At 34.5% G+C, this 20,993-nt stretch overlaps 1 protein-coding gene across 2 annotated transcripts; it reads left to right on the top strand.

Annotated features, from left to right (window-relative positions):
- Positions 1-3,600: 3,600 nt before the first annotated feature.
- Positions 3,601-10,156, top strand: LOC114285000 (pentatricopeptide repeat-containing protein At2g20540). 2 transcript variants are annotated; one of them, XM_082886067.1, is made up of 4 exons: positions 3,601-5,047; positions 5,936-5,972; positions 7,358-7,502; positions 9,715-10,156. In XM_082886067.1, the coding sequence occupies exon 1, from the start codon at positions 3,679-3,681 to the stop codon at positions 5,026-5,028; it is 1,350 nt and encodes a 449-aa protein (XP_082742193.1). In that variant the 5' UTR covers positions 3,601-3,678; the 3' UTR covers positions 5,029-5,047; positions 5,936-5,972; positions 7,358-7,502; positions 9,715-10,156. The 2 variants fall into 2 exon arrangements, with proteins under 2 accessions (XP_082742193.1, XP_028083775.2); XM_028227974.2 differs by having other exon boundaries at positions 3,602-5,129.
- The last annotated feature ends 10,837 nt before the right edge of the window (positions 10,157-20,993 follow it).

A 20,993-nucleotide genomic window follows, 5' to 3' on the forward strand; every position in this document is an offset into this window, starting at 1 on the left:
ATTCACTATTTTTTTGCACTTGTGCCTAGTCTAGTATTTATAAGCCTTCATATAATCTGCTTAAAATATGTATGTAAAAGACAGATTCTGACAAACAAGTTTAAGTTAGGACATGTTGTGGTACATATGTCCTTTTTGGAAATTAATTTGGTTAGTCTTGTATTATGTATGAAATGAAATTATTGACGTTGGATTAGACTTGGTTCGTATGGAATTTGTATTATATATAGAATTGGACGTTTATTTTTAATGTTTTGGATGGTTGGAACTAGAATGTGTGCACGTTGTTGAATGCTTGATAATATATTTAGCGTTGATGGGCTATATTGAATCTTGGGTTATGTACGTGCAGGTTGTATTAAACATGGATGTAGGTTGTTTAGAATTTTTTTGGAAAATAAAAAAAAAAAAAAACAAAAAATATTTGGCCACCAAATATTTTGGTAGCCAAATACATAGTTGAAATTTTTTGGCCACTAATAATTTAGTAGCAAAAACATTTGGCGACTAAAACATTTGGTAGCAAAAAGTAAGGAATAGTTGGTTAAAATTTTTATGTAGAACTTTTAGTGACTAAAAAATTAGTAACCGAAATGTCACTATTGCCGACTAAGTATGGATTCGTAGCCAAATGTTAACTTTCAGTGACTAATTCTTTCGTAGCAAAAAGTAACACATTCGGCGACCAAACGAATGTTAGTAGCCAAAAGTCACATTCGGCGACTAATACTTTAGTGGCGGAAACATACCTTTTGCCGACTAAACTAAGATTAGTAGCCAAATGTGTATACTTTCGGCGACCAAACAAATTTTAGTCGCCAATACTATCGCCGACAGGGTAAAGGCGACGAGCTTAGTGACAAAAAATTTTGGTCGCTAAATGGTTTCGGCGACCAAATTTTGGACTTTTGGCGACCAATATTTTGGTAGCCAAAAGCGACATTTCTTATAGTGAATGGTGGCTGTTGGCGGGACACAAATGTTAGAATCTTCAATGATTAATTTTATGAATAAAATATAAATCAGAATCTTCTCCAAAAAATAAGCACCCATTTCGGACAATACAAACCCAAAACTTCAATGGATGCACTAACAAATTCAATTTCTGACATTTATTGTTACAATCTACACAAAATCCAATACATTAGTAGGTTCTGGCATTTATGTTACAACCTACGCAATGTATTTATTGTATCTCCATGTATTTCTTCTGGGTTCTAGCTATTTATTTTTTTGTTGATGAATACAACGTATGAAATACCAGATGATCCCCCTCTAATAACATTTTAATATTTGATTACCTCAACAGACAATCTGGGTCTTTTGAAGGCTTGCTTTTCATGGTTTTACATCTTTGAATCATCTATAATTCAAAGTGGTGTAATTTAATTTTTTTGATTTTTTTATTATTTTGGTGTACCTTGAAGAGCAATTTGAAAAAAAAAATATAAGGTGAATTGAGAATAAGTTATAACCTAAGTAATTGAATAGGGGCTGTTGAGGCACTTAATATTTTTTGGATGCAAATAGAATCTCCAAAATCCAGTTAGGCCCACAAAATATGAAGATTTGGGACTTGCTATTTTGTTGAAGAATTAGTAGCATATATATATATATATATATATATATTTTTTTTTTTTGGAGGGGGGGAGGGGAGTTACGAACCGGACCTATGGACCAGTCTTATTACCCAGTAGGTCCTATCCAAAAAAATCAAACAATGTTTTTCATTTTTACCCCTAGACTCAACACTGCAAATTTATCACTGGTTTAAATAAATTTATAACTGGTTTAAACAAATTTATCACTAATTTATCACTAGTTTAAATAAATTTATTACTGATTTATCACTAGTTTAAACAAATTTATCACTAATTTAAACAAATTTATCACTGATTTAAATAGATTTATCACATTCTTCATTAATACACATATGGATCATTTTCCTTTACCATAAACATATGACAGAGAGAAAGAGAGAGTAGATTGAATAATTCTAAATAATACTATACAAATTACAACCTTAAATAATTCATACTGGACATTGAAAGCCGCCTGCGTAATGTTCTCCATGAAATCTTTGAAAATTCCACCACTATCAATACCAGTCTCCGCCACTCTAAATCCATTCACAAATGTGATGCGAATCTGGAAACATTCATCAGAAAATGACATACATTGATATAGAGAAAACAAACTTTCAATCTTTTCTCTTTCTCTCTCATCAATCTCATATCTGAATTGTCGCCACCGCCGCCATCCGTTATCCTCCGCAACTCCACCGTCTACGTCGCACAATCTCAGCGTGGACAATCTCACCATCTCTGTGTAGCTCAGCCGAGCACAACTAGAAACTCGCCGGAAATCATCCATGTGTAGCTCGGTGATGGTGGAGTACGACGGTTGTAGATCTAGACTTCATAGTGAACATTCTCCTTGAATGCGGCGGCAATGGTGGCAGATCTTCTTCTTCGATCGGACCATCCATGGTGTTGCCGAGAGAGATGTGTAGAGAGAGCTCTTTTTTTTTTCATTTCCAGATTTGAGTATAAAAACATGAGGGCAAAAACAAAATAAATAAAAATGTTCAGGACTTCTGGGTTAAAAAAATCTCTATTAAGGATCTGTTGGGTAATAACCCTTGAAAATAGGACTGGTCCGTAAAAATCCCCCCCAAAAAAAATAAGCAGATTTTTTTGGTCGGGCCCAGACGTTTTTTGGACCTGGATTTGGTTGATATTAGAGAAAATCTTAAAAGGCTTTCACCGTTGAGGTCCAAACCAGAACTATTGGGCCAACCCTACTCAATTTTGAGACCAGCCCATAAAGCCTGCCCTGCTCTACAAGTCGTCTTCTCTTCTCTTTCGTCTCTTCCCCGTTTCCTTTTTGACCGTCAATGGTAACCATTTATAATCACATATTTGGTGTTTGGGATCACATAAAAATCATCTCTTTTTTCAAATTTTTTATTTTACTTTAAGCGACTTTTTTTTTTTCTTTTTTCTATCCATATTGCGTAGATGAATTTTAAAAAGTAAAAAAAATTAAAATAAGCCAAAACAACAATTTTGACTCATTTTTGTTTTTCCTCAAATTTTTTTGAGAGTGTTTTTTCAAAAAAATTAATTTTCCAATTCATAAAATCTAAAATTTGTTGAATTTTTTTTAAAAAAAGCTCAGAAAAAAAAAAAAACAAACAAAACAAAACAAAAAATAAGCAAACCCAAACACCCACTTTCGAACTCATTTGCCTTCAAATCTAATGCATCATATATAAATAATATTATATATATCAATTGATATATTAATTAGTATATTAAAAGATGAAATAGTATAATTTTAAAAATTTTAAGTATTTATAGGCCTCGTTTGGCAAGAGGCTATTTTAGCCAATTAGTCAAAAAGTTACTAAATTAGCCAAAAAGCCAACAACCCATACCAAAAAGTCAAAGATTCTCTTTTCTCTCTACTTTTTGCACATCTTTTCGTAATTAGCCAAAAATTCATCCCAAACATACAAGTTTTTTTTATTTACCTTTTTAGCCAAATAGCCAAAAAGTTACTAAATTAGCCTGTTCCCAAACGAGGCCATAATGTGGGTAATGAATAAAATTAATAATAATATTATAATATATATTAATACATTAATTAATATATATTTACACCACAATCTTATACATGATAGTGGGTTGCTTTGCTGTGTCTAATGGAAACAAAGCTATGCGACTGTTTCTCTCTCACTCACTAAAACCCACAACCATTTGGTTTGTTAGAAGCTTTAACTCATGGTCTTTTGCCATTAAAAATGCTTCTTCACCCAACAAAGCTCTGCAACTTTTCTGTCAAATGCAACGCCACTCTATACCTTTCGACAGCTTCTCCATACTCTTCACTCTAAAATCTTGTACCCATTTGCACAACCTTCCTCTCATCAATCATCTCCATGCCCATCTCCTCAAACTCGGCTTCAATTCCCACGTCTACGTCGCCACTTCCCTCCTCCATGCGTATGTTGTTGCTTCGTTTCGCGATGCCTGTGACCTGTTCGATGAAATGCCTGGGAGAAACACCGTCACGTGGAATACGATGATTACGGGCTATTCAAAGTCGGGAGATGTTGAAAAGGCCTGGGGCGTGTTTGATAGAATGCCTTTGAGGGATGTTGCCTCATGGTCTGCCATGATCGCGTGTTACGTGAATAATGGCCATTGGGGAAATGGGTTAACGCTCTTTCACGAAATGTTGATGGTTGAGCAGTTAAAACCTGACCAAGTGACTTTGGGATCGGTTTTAGTAGGGTGTGCCCACATGGGTTCTATAGGATTGCTGCTTGGGAAATCAATTCATGGATTTATTGCGAAGAATGGTTGGGTATTGAATGTGGAACTTGGTACGGTTTTGGTTGACATGTATGCCAAGTGTGGATTCTTAAAGAACGCTAGTCGGGTCTTTGATATGATGCAAGACAGAAATGTGAAGTCTTGGACTGTCATAATTTGTGGGTCTGCCCAGCACGGCTATGGCAAAGAAGCATTGTCTATGTTTGAGATGATGAAAGAAGTTGGTGTTAGACCAAACGAATTGACATTCACCGGAGTTCTTAGTGCCTGTGCACAAGCAGGGTTGGTTGAGGATGGCCGCAGATATTTTAGAATGATTGAAGAATGCGGGTTGGCGCCCACAATTCAGCATTATGGTTGTGTGGTTGACATGTTTGGGAAGGCCGGGCTTTTGGGGGAAGCGTATGAGGTTATTAAGACAATGAGACTTGAACCCAATGTTTTTGTTTGGTGTTCCTTCTTGTCTGCGTGTAAGGTGCATAAGAAGTTTGAGATGTTTGAGAGAGTGGTTGATCGGGTTACGGAGATGGTAAAGCCGGAGAATGATGGAGGGGTTTATACTCTTGTTTCAGATTTGTATGTTTTGAGCAATAAGTGGGATGATGCGGAAAGAGTGAGAAAATTAATGGTGAACCAAAATGTCAGGAAGGCAAGGGGATCAAGTTTCATCAGAAGTGGAGCAGGATAGACAAATAGTAATAACAAAGGTGTGCAAACCAATCAATTGGTATCGATTGTATTGTTGAATTTGAAATGAAAAGAGCAATGCTTCCCAGGACGGGATATAGAGTAAGACCTCTTAGATTAGATTAGCATTCATAGAAATTGTTGTTTTGTCTTCTTGGGCAACTCATGAACTTTTATGTGGAGATAATCAACAACAATATTAATGATTTGAGCTCCCAAGGTGTTTGGTTTGGTGTTGTGTTTTGCCTATCATACGGATGATTCAGTTGAAACAAAGTACAACCCTTTTGCATGAGAAGGGGAATTTTTCAACATCCCAATTCTTAATGATTATTTATTTGAACAAGAGGAGATTGGAAAGAAAATTCAGATTATAGGCATTTAAAAGTTGTGAATTATCATGTTCTCTATGGTAAATGTATTTTTAATCTCTCGTTTTTTTTTGCTTTTTCTTTTTTTAAAACAAAATATCACTATCACTGGCTGTGATGGCTTCAATTTAGGTGAGCCATAATGATATTTCTTAATTCAAAAATTATAGGGAGCTATGTGCTTAAAACTTCATAGATTATTTGTACATAGGCCCCAAAAAAATAAAGCGTACAATAAATTTTTTTCCTTTTTTTTTTTTTCAAAAAATAGATCAAGCCAAAATTCAAAGCAATAATGCTAGAAATCAAACCCTTTTTCTGTCATATTCACTGAACTTATTCAGCATTGTTTGAGTTTCATATGTCCGATTTGGTTAAGGTGAGGCTTAATTGGGGAGAATGAATTCAAAGGTGAGCATTACAAGCAGAGACAAAGACCAAATTCTTTTTTTGGTTTTTTTCATCCCTAATATTTTGTTTATTGATCATCTAATCCAATTTTTTCTATCCTCTCTTTTTGTTGATGTGGTCATCTAGGGGTGATGCTTGATGGTGGTAGACTCTCCATTAGCAGGTAGTAATAACTCTTAAGGTGCATGGTTCTTTTGTGATGCGCTTGTTTTATTAATAACTCTGCAAGTGCATGGTTACTTTGTTGATGCAATTGTTGCAGTAAGATATTTATGATAAAGATGTGCTGATGTTTTTGTAATTTTTTTAAAAAAAGTATAAATGGGAATAAGAGGTTGCATAATTTACAAATTTCATTTCCTATTTTCTTTGGTTTTGTGGTAGTAAAATTGGAACATAATATGTAACTCTGAATCATGTGATATCCTACTATATTGCCACTCAATTTCGACAGATATCTACTAATCTTGCAAGAAATAGTTGAGTTTTTGTAATGTTGATTGTTGTGAAATTTTCTATTTCATTGTGTACTTTTGTACTAATAGATAAATTGCAATGACTAAAATCATAATTTCTTTTTTTTAATGTACTCAACTTGAAAAGGGATTTTTAGAGTATCGCATCTGAAGACGAAATGATCAGGTCCAACTGCAATATCGTTGTCTAGCTATGTGAACTAACGGTGAAATCTGGCTTTCAATGAATGCCATACTTTCTTCTTTTCATGTCTTTCATTGTCTTGATTTGATTTTTTTTTTTTTTCTTTTTAAAGTTTTGTGTTACTCTAATTGTAGTAGTTATTTTATGCTATTTGCTTGAATGAAAATGAAGATATAATTAAAATTTATTAGTTTCTACATTTTTAAGAGTATCCCTTTTGTAGAACTTTTAGGAATGTTGTAGAGTATTCAATGAAAACAAAGGCACAAAAAATGCATGGAGAAAAGATTACCACATCTGTGTGATATCCTTTCAATTTGGTGAAATCTTTGGAACTTGTACATTTGCTCATCTTAGCTTTGTACTACAGAATAAGGGGGAAAAAACACTCTTGTACTTAGAAAATTGAGCATTAATGTTGAATCATCTTCAACTTAACACGTAGACAAAAATTGTGCATTTCATATATCTTGTATCAGAATTTTGGCTAGAATTTTGAAGCTATTGTTATGCTTTTTTGATTGAGATTTTATCATATTGGATTTAACTATTAAGTAATATTTGTGTGTTATGTCTTCGTAACGTGTTTTAGAAAGAGTTGAGCTTTGTTTGCTTAGCTTTCATGTTAAAGGCATCCTCCATAAAGTGATGTGCTACCGGTGCTGTTGTAAAACATTTTTATAAATGAATGATTGTTTGACAAGATAATATATATTGCTGCTGCTACATTTTTTAGCCAAGTACGGATTTTGTACAAAGGGAATTAACATTGGCAAATATTGTCTCATATTTTACTCATCATTATTATAATTTTTTTTTCCCCCCTCATAGGTCTCATGAATGATTTTGAAGAAAGATCAAAGTTTTGATTAATATGTTAATGTATAGGACACCCAGAAGGAGAAGAACAAGAATTCGGTGTTGGAACAAAGTTTTATGATGGGAATGATTTCGCTTCTTTCAATTATTCAAATGAAAACCAACAGCAGAGCAAAACCAATTCTCTCGACATGACATGGCCTTAAAGTTACAGGTTGGTCTCTCTTTTTTTATTTTCTTTTCTTTGTTCAGTTTCATGTATGTCTTAGTTAGTGATACAAATTCTTGTTGTTTGTTTCCTGTGTTTCTTCAATTAATGTGATCTGCTTTGTTCCTTCAGAAAAGACATAAATGGTGAAATGTTTTTGACTTGAATACTCTTTAAGCTCTTGCAATGCTTATATAGTTGAAGAAAGTGAAAAAACCAGAACAAAATTGTAATAATTGGGATAAGATCTAGATCCACATTTGATTATGGTGAAAGTGAAACAGTGGATGAATTTGATTTTGACTTGACTATATAAATTCTCAGATAAGGTTAAATGTGCCCTGGAGTTTTTCTACTCTGATGTCATTAAATTAAATTTTGCATGAGGGTATTATTTTTTCCCACTCTTGGCACTTCTTCACGTCATTGATTTACAAGTGTTTCTTAATATTCTTTTCTTTTCATTTTTATTGTCTAACGGTCAGGTATTGGTAGGAATAAAATAGTCATTATGAAAATTTAAAATTTGTAGGTTTGTCTATATTTACACGACAAAGGATCACGAACCCTTTTAAGAAAAAGTAGCCAAGTGAATTTTTTATGTTGATACTCAAAAAGAAAAGAAACTACATAAAGAAGCTGAATATTATTTCCGAATTGAAATTAACGAAGTCCATGCATTATAATGTTAGGTAATATAATACTATAAAACAGAAGGGAGCATAGCTAGATTTCAGTCCATTTTATTAAGGTATTTGAAAGAAAAGAATATTAGAGTTAGAAACTAGAAGCTACTCATCAAAAGAAAAAGGCAATATAAGGGTATAGATTACGACAATGTTGCAAATCATTCATGAACTTGGTATTTTTAGTTCTTTTACTTTTAATTGCACATTTCTTTTTCATTCTTGTTCTTGATTTTTCTCTGCTTTTGCGTTTTTAATATTTTTAAAAATATATGTATTCTTTGTTTGTAATTTGTACATATCTGCAACAAAGAAACTGAAAGGTGCTGGTTCTATATATATCTGTAGGTTTTATAATGCATCAAAACCCTTGGTATTTCTTCTTTTGTTTGGTGTCATTGGTGCTACTCAATTTTCTTCACATTCGTCTTTTTCAATTCAGATGTTAAATTTAAAAAACTGCTGCTACTTTTTGCTTGCCCTTATAGAACACGTCTTCCAAATTTCATTCAATGATGACAGGTTGTGTGTTTGAAAAGTGGTTCTCAAATTTAGGAGCTGGCTTTTAGAACTAGCAGTTTATCTCTGCTTTTGAGCATGAGTTAGCTCTCAGAAAGTTTGTAGTCTTTGTCCTTTTTGGGTGTTGTTTACTTCCATGTTGTCTATTTGTCTTTTTTTTCCCCCCACTTACGGTTGACCTTTACCATGTTGTCTATTTGTCTCTTCCGTTTGCTATTTTGGTATCTTCTACTTTCATGGATTTGTATTTCTTTGCTTTAAGCCTATGTTTGCATAGATTTGGCAACTGTTGGCTTCTAATTTCCCCAACGGTTTTAGTGCTGAGTTTGAGGGTCAATAACAAGTTTTTCGCTAAGCTTTTACCAGTTTGAGGTCTATGAAAATGAAAAAAGGTGGTTTCATTTCATTCTTTGCAAAGATTGGTATTTTGCGAACTGATTTGGGTACTTTACCTTTCATGTGTTTACCTGAAGTGGAGTGGTATTGGTTGTGAAGTTTATCAATAGATTTTCCCTGCCTCTGACTAAATTAATTGCTTCAACAAGAGATCCAAGTTTTAGATAGTCTATTTAATATGTGTTGTCTTTAGAGTAATAAAATATACCTCTAACCATTTTTTATGATTTCCCCTTAAATACAATTGAGCACTTGCGACTGACATATTTACACATGATTAACATTTTAGAGATTGAAGTGGAGTTATATTTTTTACTCTCTTTACAAAATCTTACTATATATCCTTTATTTGTATTCTTTGCACTTGGAAAATAAAGAGCCTTAGTTTTTATTTATCAAAAAAAAAATAAAATAAAGAGCCTTAGTTGCTCTGTATACAGCGGCTTTCAAATCTATTTTCCAGTTTCTGCAATAGTTTTCTTTTTTTTGTTTTTCCATTTTGTATTTGATTGATTTCTTTAAATTCAGAACCTCACATTAGCCAAGAAAGCATAATTGTATCTGAAGTTTTACTTTGTTTAACTTTTTTGGGAGTTTATTTTATGTTTGCGAGGTAGCTGCCCATGGAAAGGCGAGGCAAGGTACACCATGTTTGTTATGTCTATTTTAGGTTATTCAGCTTGCTCTGCCTCTCTGTTCATTGGCTCAATTACTGTTGGTGTATAAATAAGTGCTGCTACCAATGGGAAATTATTTTGCTTTCTTTGGATGCTGGGAGGAAATGTTGAAGAAATGTTTGGAGGGAAGCTATTTTAACTTATATATGTCCATGTTGAGAATCTTTGGAGTTGGTTTTGTAAAAATTTATATGCTCCATCAACAACACTCAATGGTAGTTCCTAGGTGCACCCTATTTTCTTGTGCTTGTTTTATTTTTATTGTTTTGCTTTTTCTATCCTCCCAAGAAAATTTTCTTGGTCCTGCTTATCTCATTTTTTTGTATTGTTATTTTTTGTGTTATTTTTTTTTTATTTGAAAAGTTTCGAATTAGATTATTTGTTAATCTAACGCTGTGTTTGGTTGGAGGATTTGGGAAAGGAAATGGAAAGAGAAATGGAAATGAAAGGAAAAGGAGAAAGAATTAATAGAATTCCAAATCCCAACTATGTTTGGTTGTGTTGGTTATAAAATAGAATTGATATCCTAAAAGGTCTCCTATTTCTTTATTTATTTCTCACTCCATTTCTTTTCCCATATATTTTTTATTATAACCAAATATAAATAGGATTACATTTCTCATTCCTTTTCCAAATCCCACCCCAAAAACCCCAACCAAACACAGCATAATAGTTTTTGTTCTTTGATTTCTGGTTTCTTTCCAAAAAGAATTCTATATAATATATATATATATATATTTGGTTATGTTTAACTCCCATATTAGAATTAAGTGTATGATTTGCTACAATTCAAATCAATATTTTCACCTTGTGTCAAGAATTCAACTAGGAAATTAGTAATAATTGTGATAGTTATGAAAAAACAATTTTAATAGAGTTGTGTTCCTTTGCACCAACGAAGAGGTGCCGCGTTATCACTAGTTTTTATATAGATTATCTACATATCAAATCATATAAAATAAAAGATTTATATCATCAAAATTAAACAGATAATGGGCTCCACAGGCCTAATATCACTTTCCAATAATTATTGGTATGTAGGATTGAAGGATTTTTAAAGTAAAAAATAATAACAACAACAATAATAATAATAATGCTTATGAAAATTTGGATAGCTCCCAATGGGAGGAAATTTAACTCAAGTGGGAAAGTATCTATAAAAAATGACTAAGGGTAATTCATCTCCCTGATATTTGAAATATATATATGGTTAATTTTACACTTTTAATATCAGTAATGCTATAATTTCATATTTAAAAACTCAAAAATTACTTAAAATATCATATTTATGACTCAGATTCATCATTTCATATGTGGACTCTACACCACATGTATTTAATTTTCATGACACAACATACTACCCAAAAATTCTAGATAGTTATGTTTGGGATCAAAGCATTTTTGTTTCTTTAATTATATTAACTTTTCTTTTAGTGAGGTTAGAGGGACACTAAAACAATCAAAGATAAATATATATTTTAGTAAAAAAACAGGTGATAACATCCATTTTTCATTCATATAACTAACGAATTACTGATAAAAATGGGCTCTGTGTTATGCGATTTAAACTTTGATTAAAATCATTATAATTATGTCAAAAGTGTAGAGTTAAGTGTATTTTCTCCAAATCTCATGAAATGTGAATGTAATTTCTCCTATTATAAAAAGTATCCAATTTAAAATGAATTTTCAAAGCAGCTACATTACTCTTCTAAAATATTTAGGAAAAAATTCTGCATACATTTAGAATTGTTAAAGTAAAGATAAATACAGAAGACACTATTTGAAAACTTAATGAAGCTTTTATGAATTTATTTTAAGAGATTTCTAGCAAATATCAAAAAAAAAAAAAAAATGGCTTCTAAAAATATTTTAAAATGTTATGGGAGAATGACTGAGAAAATATTAGGAAAGCACACATAAATTTTTTTGGAGACTATTTGAAAATTTACAAACCCTTGGAAAACATCTTATCTTATTATATAAGGAAAATAGTATTTCTAGTGAGAAGGCTTGTGAGAGTTCCAAAGTCTCATATTAATTTTCTTAATTTTTTTTAATTTTAAACAATTAAAAAAATCTCCATTGGCTAATTTTCTTTTAACCATATAAAAATAAAACTCTAATGGTGTGTTTGGTTGGAGGATTTTGGGAGGGATTTGGAAAGGGACAGGGAAAAGGTGTGTGAAACTATGTGAAATTTTGTGAAATTTAAGCATGTTTTATTCATATTTCACCTACCTTTTCCATTTCCCTTTCCAAATCCCTCCTCAAATCCCTCAACCAAACACAACATAAGGGAATTTCTAGTGAGAAGGCTTGTGAGAACTCCACACAGTCTCATACTAATGTTCTTAATTTTTTTTAAAATTTTAAACAATTAAAAATTGGTTAACTTTCATTTAACCATATAAAAATAAAACTCTAATTAGTTTATGATTTATTTGATAATCCCACGTTGAGAAAAGAAGAAAAAAGTGAGTTATTTCACTTATATAAAGTGAATTTTATATTCCCATTTAATATTGTTGTATTGTGCATGTTTCAATTCAATATAATTTAAATTTTAAAATAAAATTTAAAAGTTTTAATTAATTTTTGTATAAGTTGGTTGGTCTTTTGACCTAACCAATTGAACTGAATCATTTTTTATTTGATTGATTCGTTGGTTTAACCACGGTTTTAGTGGTTTTATCAAAATATAATGGTTTAGATTTATTTGGTAGCGGTTTTATCAAAATATAATGGTTAGATTTGTTTGATTCGAAATAAACTAAAGATTAATATGATTAAAGATTAAATGACTAAGATTGCTTGATTATATATAAACTTTCCGCCTAAACAATTTTTAGCTTTTATTTTATAATCCCTCATCGGGAAAAGATGAAAAAAGTGAATTGTTTCACTTATATAAAGTAATATTTATAGTCCCATTTAATATTATAGTATTGTGCATGCTTCAACTTAAGACAATTTAAATTTTAAAAGTAAAATAACATTTAAAAGTTTTAATTAATTAACTTTTGTATAAGTTGATTGGTCTTTTGATCTAACCGATTAGTTTAAACCGTTTTCGGTTTGACTGATTTACCAATTTAACCGCGATTTCTCATACTGATTTTCTTAATTTTAATCAATTAAAAAAATCTTCATTAACTAGCTTCCATTTAACCATATAAAAATAAAATTTTGATTAGTCTATGATTTATTTTACAATCCCATATCAGGAGAAGAAAGAAAAAGTGAATTGTTTCACTTATATAAAGTGAATCTTATACTCCTATCTAATATTATAGTGTTTTGCATAGTTCAGTTCATAACAGTTTATATTTTAAAATAATAACTCTAATTAGTCTATGATTTATTTTATAATCTCATATTGGGAGAAGAAAGAAAAAGTGAATTGTTTCACTTACATAAAGTAAATCTTATACTTGCATTTAATATTTTAGTGTTGTGTATAGTCCAGTTCAATACAATTTAAATTTTAAAATAAAAACTCTAATTAGTCTATGATATGATTTATTTTATAATCTCACATTGAGAAAAAAAGAAAAAGAAAAAGTGAGTTGTTTCACTTATATAAAATGAATCTTATACTCTCATATATATTATATGGGATCTCCAAATTCTCAACATGAATTTTTAAAACTTTTATATTTTTAAATAATTAAAAACTTTCTATTGGTTAACCCAAATAAGAGAGGGAAAAAAAAACTCTAATTATCCTTTAAATTTGATTGGAAAAAAAAATCCTAATTATCTTTTAAATTTGAATTTAAAAATCTAAATATCCCACTAATATAGAAAATCATGTCAATTAAAAACATAAAAAAATAAAAATGATCTATGCTTAAAAAAAGATCTATTAGTTAGTTAATTTATTATAATAAAAATAAAAATAAAAAACTTTAATTATCTATACTTTTGAATTTCAAAATTCAAAAACATGTATCCCACTTAATATGTATCCCACTTAATATGAGAAGTATTGATTTCTTCCAATATTTCCTTCCTAAAAATGATAAAAGACCTAAATCTTTGGAAACTCTAAACATGTAACGCCCCAAAAATAATCCCACATAACTATTACATCAACCCACTTCCAAAATAAGATATTAACCAAAATCAATTACATAGTTCCAAATGTTTACCAAAGTATTCTCACATGCCATTATACATTTATTTACAAACTAGTACATGAACCTATAGCATGTAAAAGAAATCATTAAATCACAACAAATAAGGCCCTCAAGGGCTTACAAGTTCCAAGGCAATAGCCCGGTTACACATAATGGTCTCACGGACCCAAACACATTAGCCCTTGGCTTACAAGAATAACACAACAAAATAAGAGTTAAACTACTTTTCTTCAAAACATTTCCACGCCCGTAGCTTGGCGGGGTCACCACATCTTTACCTGCACCAATTCCCATAGGGGTGAGCATAAAGCCCAGTAGAGATTTCTTACAAAGTATATACAGTTATGCCAATTCCATGAACGTTAAAAATGCATATGTAATGCCATGTGTAACGCCCTCAAAATAATACATAAAACCCATCACTTTAGACATGCATTGATATAAAAGAAACCAACTATTTCTCTTCATCAGAGTAATTCTTACAACTGTATTACATGTTAACAACAAAAGCAAATGCCCTATGGGCTTACAGCTTTCCAAGTCAACACTTGGTTACACAAAAGAAGAGTACTAACTCTATACAAAATAAGCCCTTGGCTTGATATACATGTAATACAAACAAAATGAACAAAAAAAAGAGTCTTCAACTCTCATCATCATCCAAGCTATGTCCTTAGAGGTGGCATACTACATGTACCTGAAAATAATGTCCCATATAGGGTGAGCCAACGCCCAGTAGAAATATGCTAAACATAGTATGAGCAATAACTAAGACATTAGCAATTGATAAATGTTTAATTTCCATAAATCAATTCATAACCCATTTCCATTTCATGACCACTATGTTCATGTTTCATTTCAGTTTCCATTTCTTATCAATTTCACAATTTACATCAACGGCTCAGAACCTGACCAACCACTTATATGAGATAGTGACTCATATTAAACGTTTCCCATTTTACAATAGATAAACATACTAATTGTATCCACATCTCAACAGATAAGCATACAAGCTGTATCCACATTTCAACAGATATGCATATTAGCTATATCAACACTTCCAAAGATAAGCATATGAGCTGTATCAACACATCCATAGATAAGCATATAAGTTGTATCAACACTTTAACTGACAAGCATATGAGCTGTATCAGTGGAGTCCATCCCCTATCTCCTCCCAAACAACATCCGGTTTAGAGGTCCATCCCCTATCTTCCCCTAAACTGTGGAGTACATCCCTTATCTCCTCCCCCACACACACAACGTATATACACAAAGGTCATATACACAATCAATCAATACATAACGTTAATGTATTCTATCAACCGTCATACTCTATGACATATCCAACTGATTAGTTTTCGTTTGCCTAATCATTATGCATTGTCTACAACAATCAAAACTACCCTCCACCGGTAGCCTAAGCAATTATTTCTAAACAGATAATAAAAGCTCCAACAGATAAAATATCAATGTTTTCCAAAGTGAGCGATTAATAAATCCAATTCCACTATTCTACTATATAATGAGCCAATTTCATTATTTCCAACTCAATTCCATATAATCGCAATTTTTTCAAATTAATTATACCAATTAATTTATACAACCAATTAGGGTTTTCTACCCCATTTCCCAATATTGACCCAATGGTCTATATATCAACAACCAACATCAATAACACCATTTTGAAATCCAAAATACATATTTAAGAATCAAAATGACAGAACCCTCATTTATACTTTTTGAAACCCTAAGTCCCAAAATCAACCATTTAACAAAATGCCCAAAAATCTAGGTTAAAACTCATAGTAGTCAGTAGGAATCCCTACCTCAAATTCGGAGCTCAAGAGAAGAGGATGAAGAAAACCAAAATGCTCCAAACTCCAAGATCCACGGATCAAAACGAAGCCCCCGACGATCAACACAACTTTTACAAAGGCCAAAGGGGAGGGAAACACTCTAACCAGATCAAACCCTAGAGAGAAGGGAGTTTCTAGAGAGAGAAGCTCTCAAATGACGTTTTGGAAAAGTAAGAGAGAGAGAAGAAATGCAGAAAATGATTCAAAAATGCCCAGCTGCCCTCTGTTATACGACATTCCCGCTCGAGCGGAGAACACAACGCTCGAGCGTCAAGAACAAAAAACTAGGTCCGCTCGAGCGCCAAGACACAAGAATAAAATACATCCGCTCGAGCGCAAAAACTAGTCTGCTCGAGTGTAGATTTTCATCTCCCAGAACTTTCACCAACGAGGTACTACCCGCTCGAGCGCCAACAAGCCCGCTCGAGCGCAACCCGCTCGAGCGCAAGAAACTTGCTCGAGTGTAAAAAACACACCTGCAGAAGTTTTGCAGGGACTCGAAATGCAGGAAGGGTGTAAACCCCGCTCGAGTGTCAAATGACTCGCTCGAGCGGACCACTCAAAAACTGGGCAACAACAATGGGAGCCAAAGCTCTACCAACCTGTAACAACCAAGCCCAACACATCCTAAAACTCAAACAAATGGAATTAAAGGACGACAACAAGATAGACACAACTACCAACTCCACGGAACCGAGTCCGGAATGCAACAGAACAATAAAAGGAATACCGGAATCGCTATAACCTTCCCCCCTTAAAGAATTTCGTCCCCAAAATTAAATACAAGTTTATCAAAAACAAGTTTTCTCCATTCTCAACAATATTACAACATGATGTTAAACAATCCGACCCGTTACCGGTCAATCCCATCTCTTTTCAAGAGGCATAACACATTATACATAACAACCTGCATTATCAACATGCATTCTTTAGAAATTTACCAATTTCAGCTCATTTTTCACAATTACATAATACATGCAACATTAACGTCATGCTTGTATTTCCACAATACATTGAACATAAGCAATGTTATAACAATTTCCAATTACCAAAACATTCACAATGTTTTATAACTTAAGACATATATAATGCTCTTAAAGTTCAACGATATTACAAAATTACCAATGCATGGTTACACATCAACAAACAAGTCCGGATATTTCTCGCGGACTTCCAACTCACGTTCCCAAGTGGCTTCCTCCACTCCATGATGTTTCCACAAAACCTTTACCAAGGGAATGGTCTTGCCTCGCAAGACTTGATCCCGCCTATCCAAGACCCGAACCGGTCTCTCCTCATACGAGGCATCCTCATCTATCTCTAAGTCGGTCCAATCTAACACATGGGACGGATCTGGCTCATACTTCCGAAGCATACTGACATGAAACACGTCATGCACTCAGGACAACTGCGGTGGTAAAGCTAAACGATAAGCAACCTCCCCAATCCTCTCAAGGATCTCAAAGGGACCGATAAAACGAGGGGATAACTTCCCACTCTTCCCGAACCTCATCAGACCTCGCCTAGGTGATATTTTCAAGAAGACATGATCACCTACCTCAAACGCCAAAGGCCTCCTCCTACGGTCAACATAACTCTTTTGGTGACTCTGGGCTGTAACAAGCCTCCTACGGATAAGCTCAACTTTCTCTGTCGTCTCCCTAACCAACTCCAGACCCAACAAAGGTGCATCACCCACCTCGGCCCAACACACTGGAGACCTACACTGTCGGCCATACAAGGTCTCAAACGGTGCCATACCGATGCTAGACTGAAAACTGTTGTTGTAGACAAACTCCACCAAGGGCAAGTGCCTCTCCCACGTCCCACTAAAGTCAAGGACACACCCTCGAAGCATATCCTCAAGGATCTGAATAGTACGCTCGGACTGCCCGTCAGTTTGAGGATGATAAGCCGTACTAAAGGTCAACTTAGTGCCCAAGGCACTCTGCAAACTCTGCCACAACCTAGTAGTAAAACGAGGATCTCTATCTGAGACGATCGTCACTGGGACCCCGTGCAATCTCACTATGTCCCGAATATACAAGTCGGCGAGATGATCTACTGAATCTCTCACGCGTATAGGAATGAAGTGCGCCGACTTAGTCAACCGGTCTACAACCACCCAAATGGCGTCATGTCACGACTCCAAACCGCCCCTAGTAGTTTGGTGCCGTGATGGCCAGTAATCCGAGATTATCGAAGGCCAACTTTCAAAATTCACACACAATCAGAGTATAAATATATGGGGCTCACAAGTGCAGAAGCAATAATTTAAAATACAAGTGGTCCATAAGAGCAGTGCATAAGTCAAATGAAATAGCATACATCTTTACATAGCTTTACAACTTGAATACAAATGAAATGAAGTACAAAAATACATATTACATCTTGGAAAAAGGCTTCTCAAGCCAACATAAACAAAATACATGAAATACAAGTCAAGAAACATAATATTCAGGATTGCCAACATAAACATTGCCGACATAACATGCATCCAAAACATCTCGCAAAACACATATCTCGGCATAGCCGACTTCTTGGTTGTTACCTACATACATACATAGGGAGGGTGAGCTTGGATACTCAGTGAATGGTACAAGTAATAAAGGTTTTAAATGAATGATACCCGAAATCTTTTCAAAATAATACATAGTATATCCTTGTCAAAACCATACATAACATAGCTTAGCTTGGCTTGAAATAAAACATCAATCGAACCATAGTCTTTCAAAACTTACTTAACATACGTCAACTTAAAAGCATAACCTTGGCATAACCTTGGTCTTTCAAAACAAAAGCATAACCTCAGCATCGAGCACACCCGTTCATAGTCTGTCGGTGGCCGATATCTTAACAAGGGTGCTACTTAGGCTTAACGTCCCCTAGCACGAAAGGACGGTGCTACCTAGGCTTTAAGTCCCCTAGCACGAAAGGACCCTCAAAACAAGATGTGCTGCGAAAGTTTAGAGTCCTCCAGCATGAGGGACTTTTAAAACAAGATGTGCTGCGAAAGTTTAGAGTCCTCCAGCACAAGGGACCTATGTTACAAAGGCCCGTAGCCCTTTAACACTAGAGTACAAATCAAGGGTGTTGCGAAAGTTTAGAGTCCTCCAGCACAAGGGACTTTCAAAACAAGATGTGCTGCGAAAGTTTAGAGTCCTCTAGCATAAGGGACTTTCCGAAAATGTCGTCAAAACAAAGCTTACTTGATACATTGCCATCCAAAACAAAGCTTATACTTGATACATAAAATAGGGATATCATTCATGCTTAACAAATATTTTTATCAAAACAAGGCAAAACTTTATCAAAACGTTATAACATAGCTTTATTAAAAACACCACTCACATAATTCTTGGGACGTCGGGGTCAAAGCAAAGGTCCAAGTCCTACAAACACATGGCAAAATCTACTGAACATACTTTTCAAAACAAGTCTTACATACATGCAAATGATCTCGGGAAAACATGCTGGAAGTCAAAACACTGTTTTACATGTCAGGAAGACATGTTGGGTACCAACCAGGTCTTTGCCGAGGTCCCACACCTCCTGGCTGAGGTGTGGTTACCTAGGCTTCGGCGTGCGCCTGCATGCCGAGGTGTGCACAAGACAAACTAAGGTGTAAGTGATCATGCAAGGTAGGCCAAGGTGAGATACGATGCTTGGCCTAAGTGTGAGGTCTAGGTAAGAGTGATCTCGGCGACTACACCTCGGGAAATGAGGTCTAGAGATATGGGTTTCCACCCGTGAAGAACATGAAAAACATGAACATGAAGACCATGAAGAATATGAATGCTAAAATCATAACTTCTTTATTTACAAAATCTGGGATTTCATGCTATGAGCTCGAAAACATGGACCTGGGTACCCATACTTGAAGATCATGTGGAAACAAACACAAAAACATGGATCTTGGCATGAGCTTTCGGATCAAAACATGACTTTTCTTGAAGAACACATGAATGCTATTTTCTCTTTCTAAAACCGAACTTCAAAACAATGCAATGGCTTACAAATCATATTCAATCATGCAAATGCAATAACATAAACATAAAGAACAACATGAGCAGATCAAGAATCTAACCTTAGAACATGGATCTAACGGTTCGATCTCTAGGGATCAAGCTTGGAAATCTACCTCCTCTCAAGAACTCTTCTCCCTCTTCTAGAGCTTCTCTCTCCTCTTCCAAAAAAAGTATAGAAAAAAATGATGGGTTTTCTCTCTCTATCGGCTGACTTAGCACTCAGCTCGGACACGTGGCAACGGCTGGTTGGCTCTCCTAAAAAAGGTGATAGATTGACAAGACAAGACTGTGACAAGGTGTATCTAACAAGCCATTCGGTGAGGCACTCCAGCAAGTGATGACATCGGCTAAGGACAAAGCTTCTGCAACTAAGGTGACAATGACCTCGGCTAGGAAGGACAACACTTGACTAAGCTGTGCCACACCTTGGCCTAGATGTGCCACACCTCGGTCTAGGTCATACCACTCCAGGACAAGATCACTTGGGTGCAAAGGTAACATCTCGGCCTAGATAATACGCATCTCGGCCTTGGTAATGAACACCTCGGCCTAGATAATGACATCTCGGCCAATATGTCAAGGCGAAGGTGGAGGTCAAACAAAGTGGTTCCAAGATACTTCTAGACTGAAGATGACCTCGGCTTGGAATGATCTAGGTGTAACATAACCTAGGCTTGGCATGATCTAGGCTTAACATAACTTAGGCTTGAGACACCAAGGAAGGGAACAAGCATGCACACAACACTTAGGCAATTCACATAACCACAAAACAAGGCATGGACCTTACTTAGGCAAAACGAGTCTCAATCATGCAAATGCAAGCTTAACGAGTCATAATCATACCAATGTTCATGAACATGACTAAGACACAAATGTGGGTTGTTACACATCACTACCCTGCTGAGTCCTCGGAAGACCTACAACGAAGTCCATAGTGACATGCTCCCACTTCCACTCGGCAATAGGCAAGGGTTGCAACAAACCCGCTGGCCTCTGATGCTCGGCCTTCACTTGCTGACAAGTAAGGCACTTAGACACGAAAACAGCCACATCTCTCTTCATACCCCGCCACCAAAACTGGCGAGCCAAATCCCGATACATCTTAGTGCCTCCCGGATGCACCACAAGGCGTTAATGATGGAACTCTCGGAGTACTTCCTCTCGGCAAGACTCCGGCACAAACAAACGGT

This window comes from Camellia sinensis, chromosome 9, assembly GCF_055761805.1.
Source record: "Camellia sinensis isolate YWXY chromosome 9, ASM5576180v1, whole genome shotgun sequence".
In the NCBI taxonomy this organism is placed as follows: Eukaryota; Viridiplantae; Streptophyta; class Magnoliopsida; order Ericales; family Theaceae; genus Camellia; species Camellia sinensis.

Coding starts and splice junctions, on each gene's coding strand:
- LOC114285000 (XM_082886067.1), top strand. CDS start 3,679: ATGATAGTGGGTTGCTTTGCTGTGTCTAATGGAAACAAAGCTATGCGA.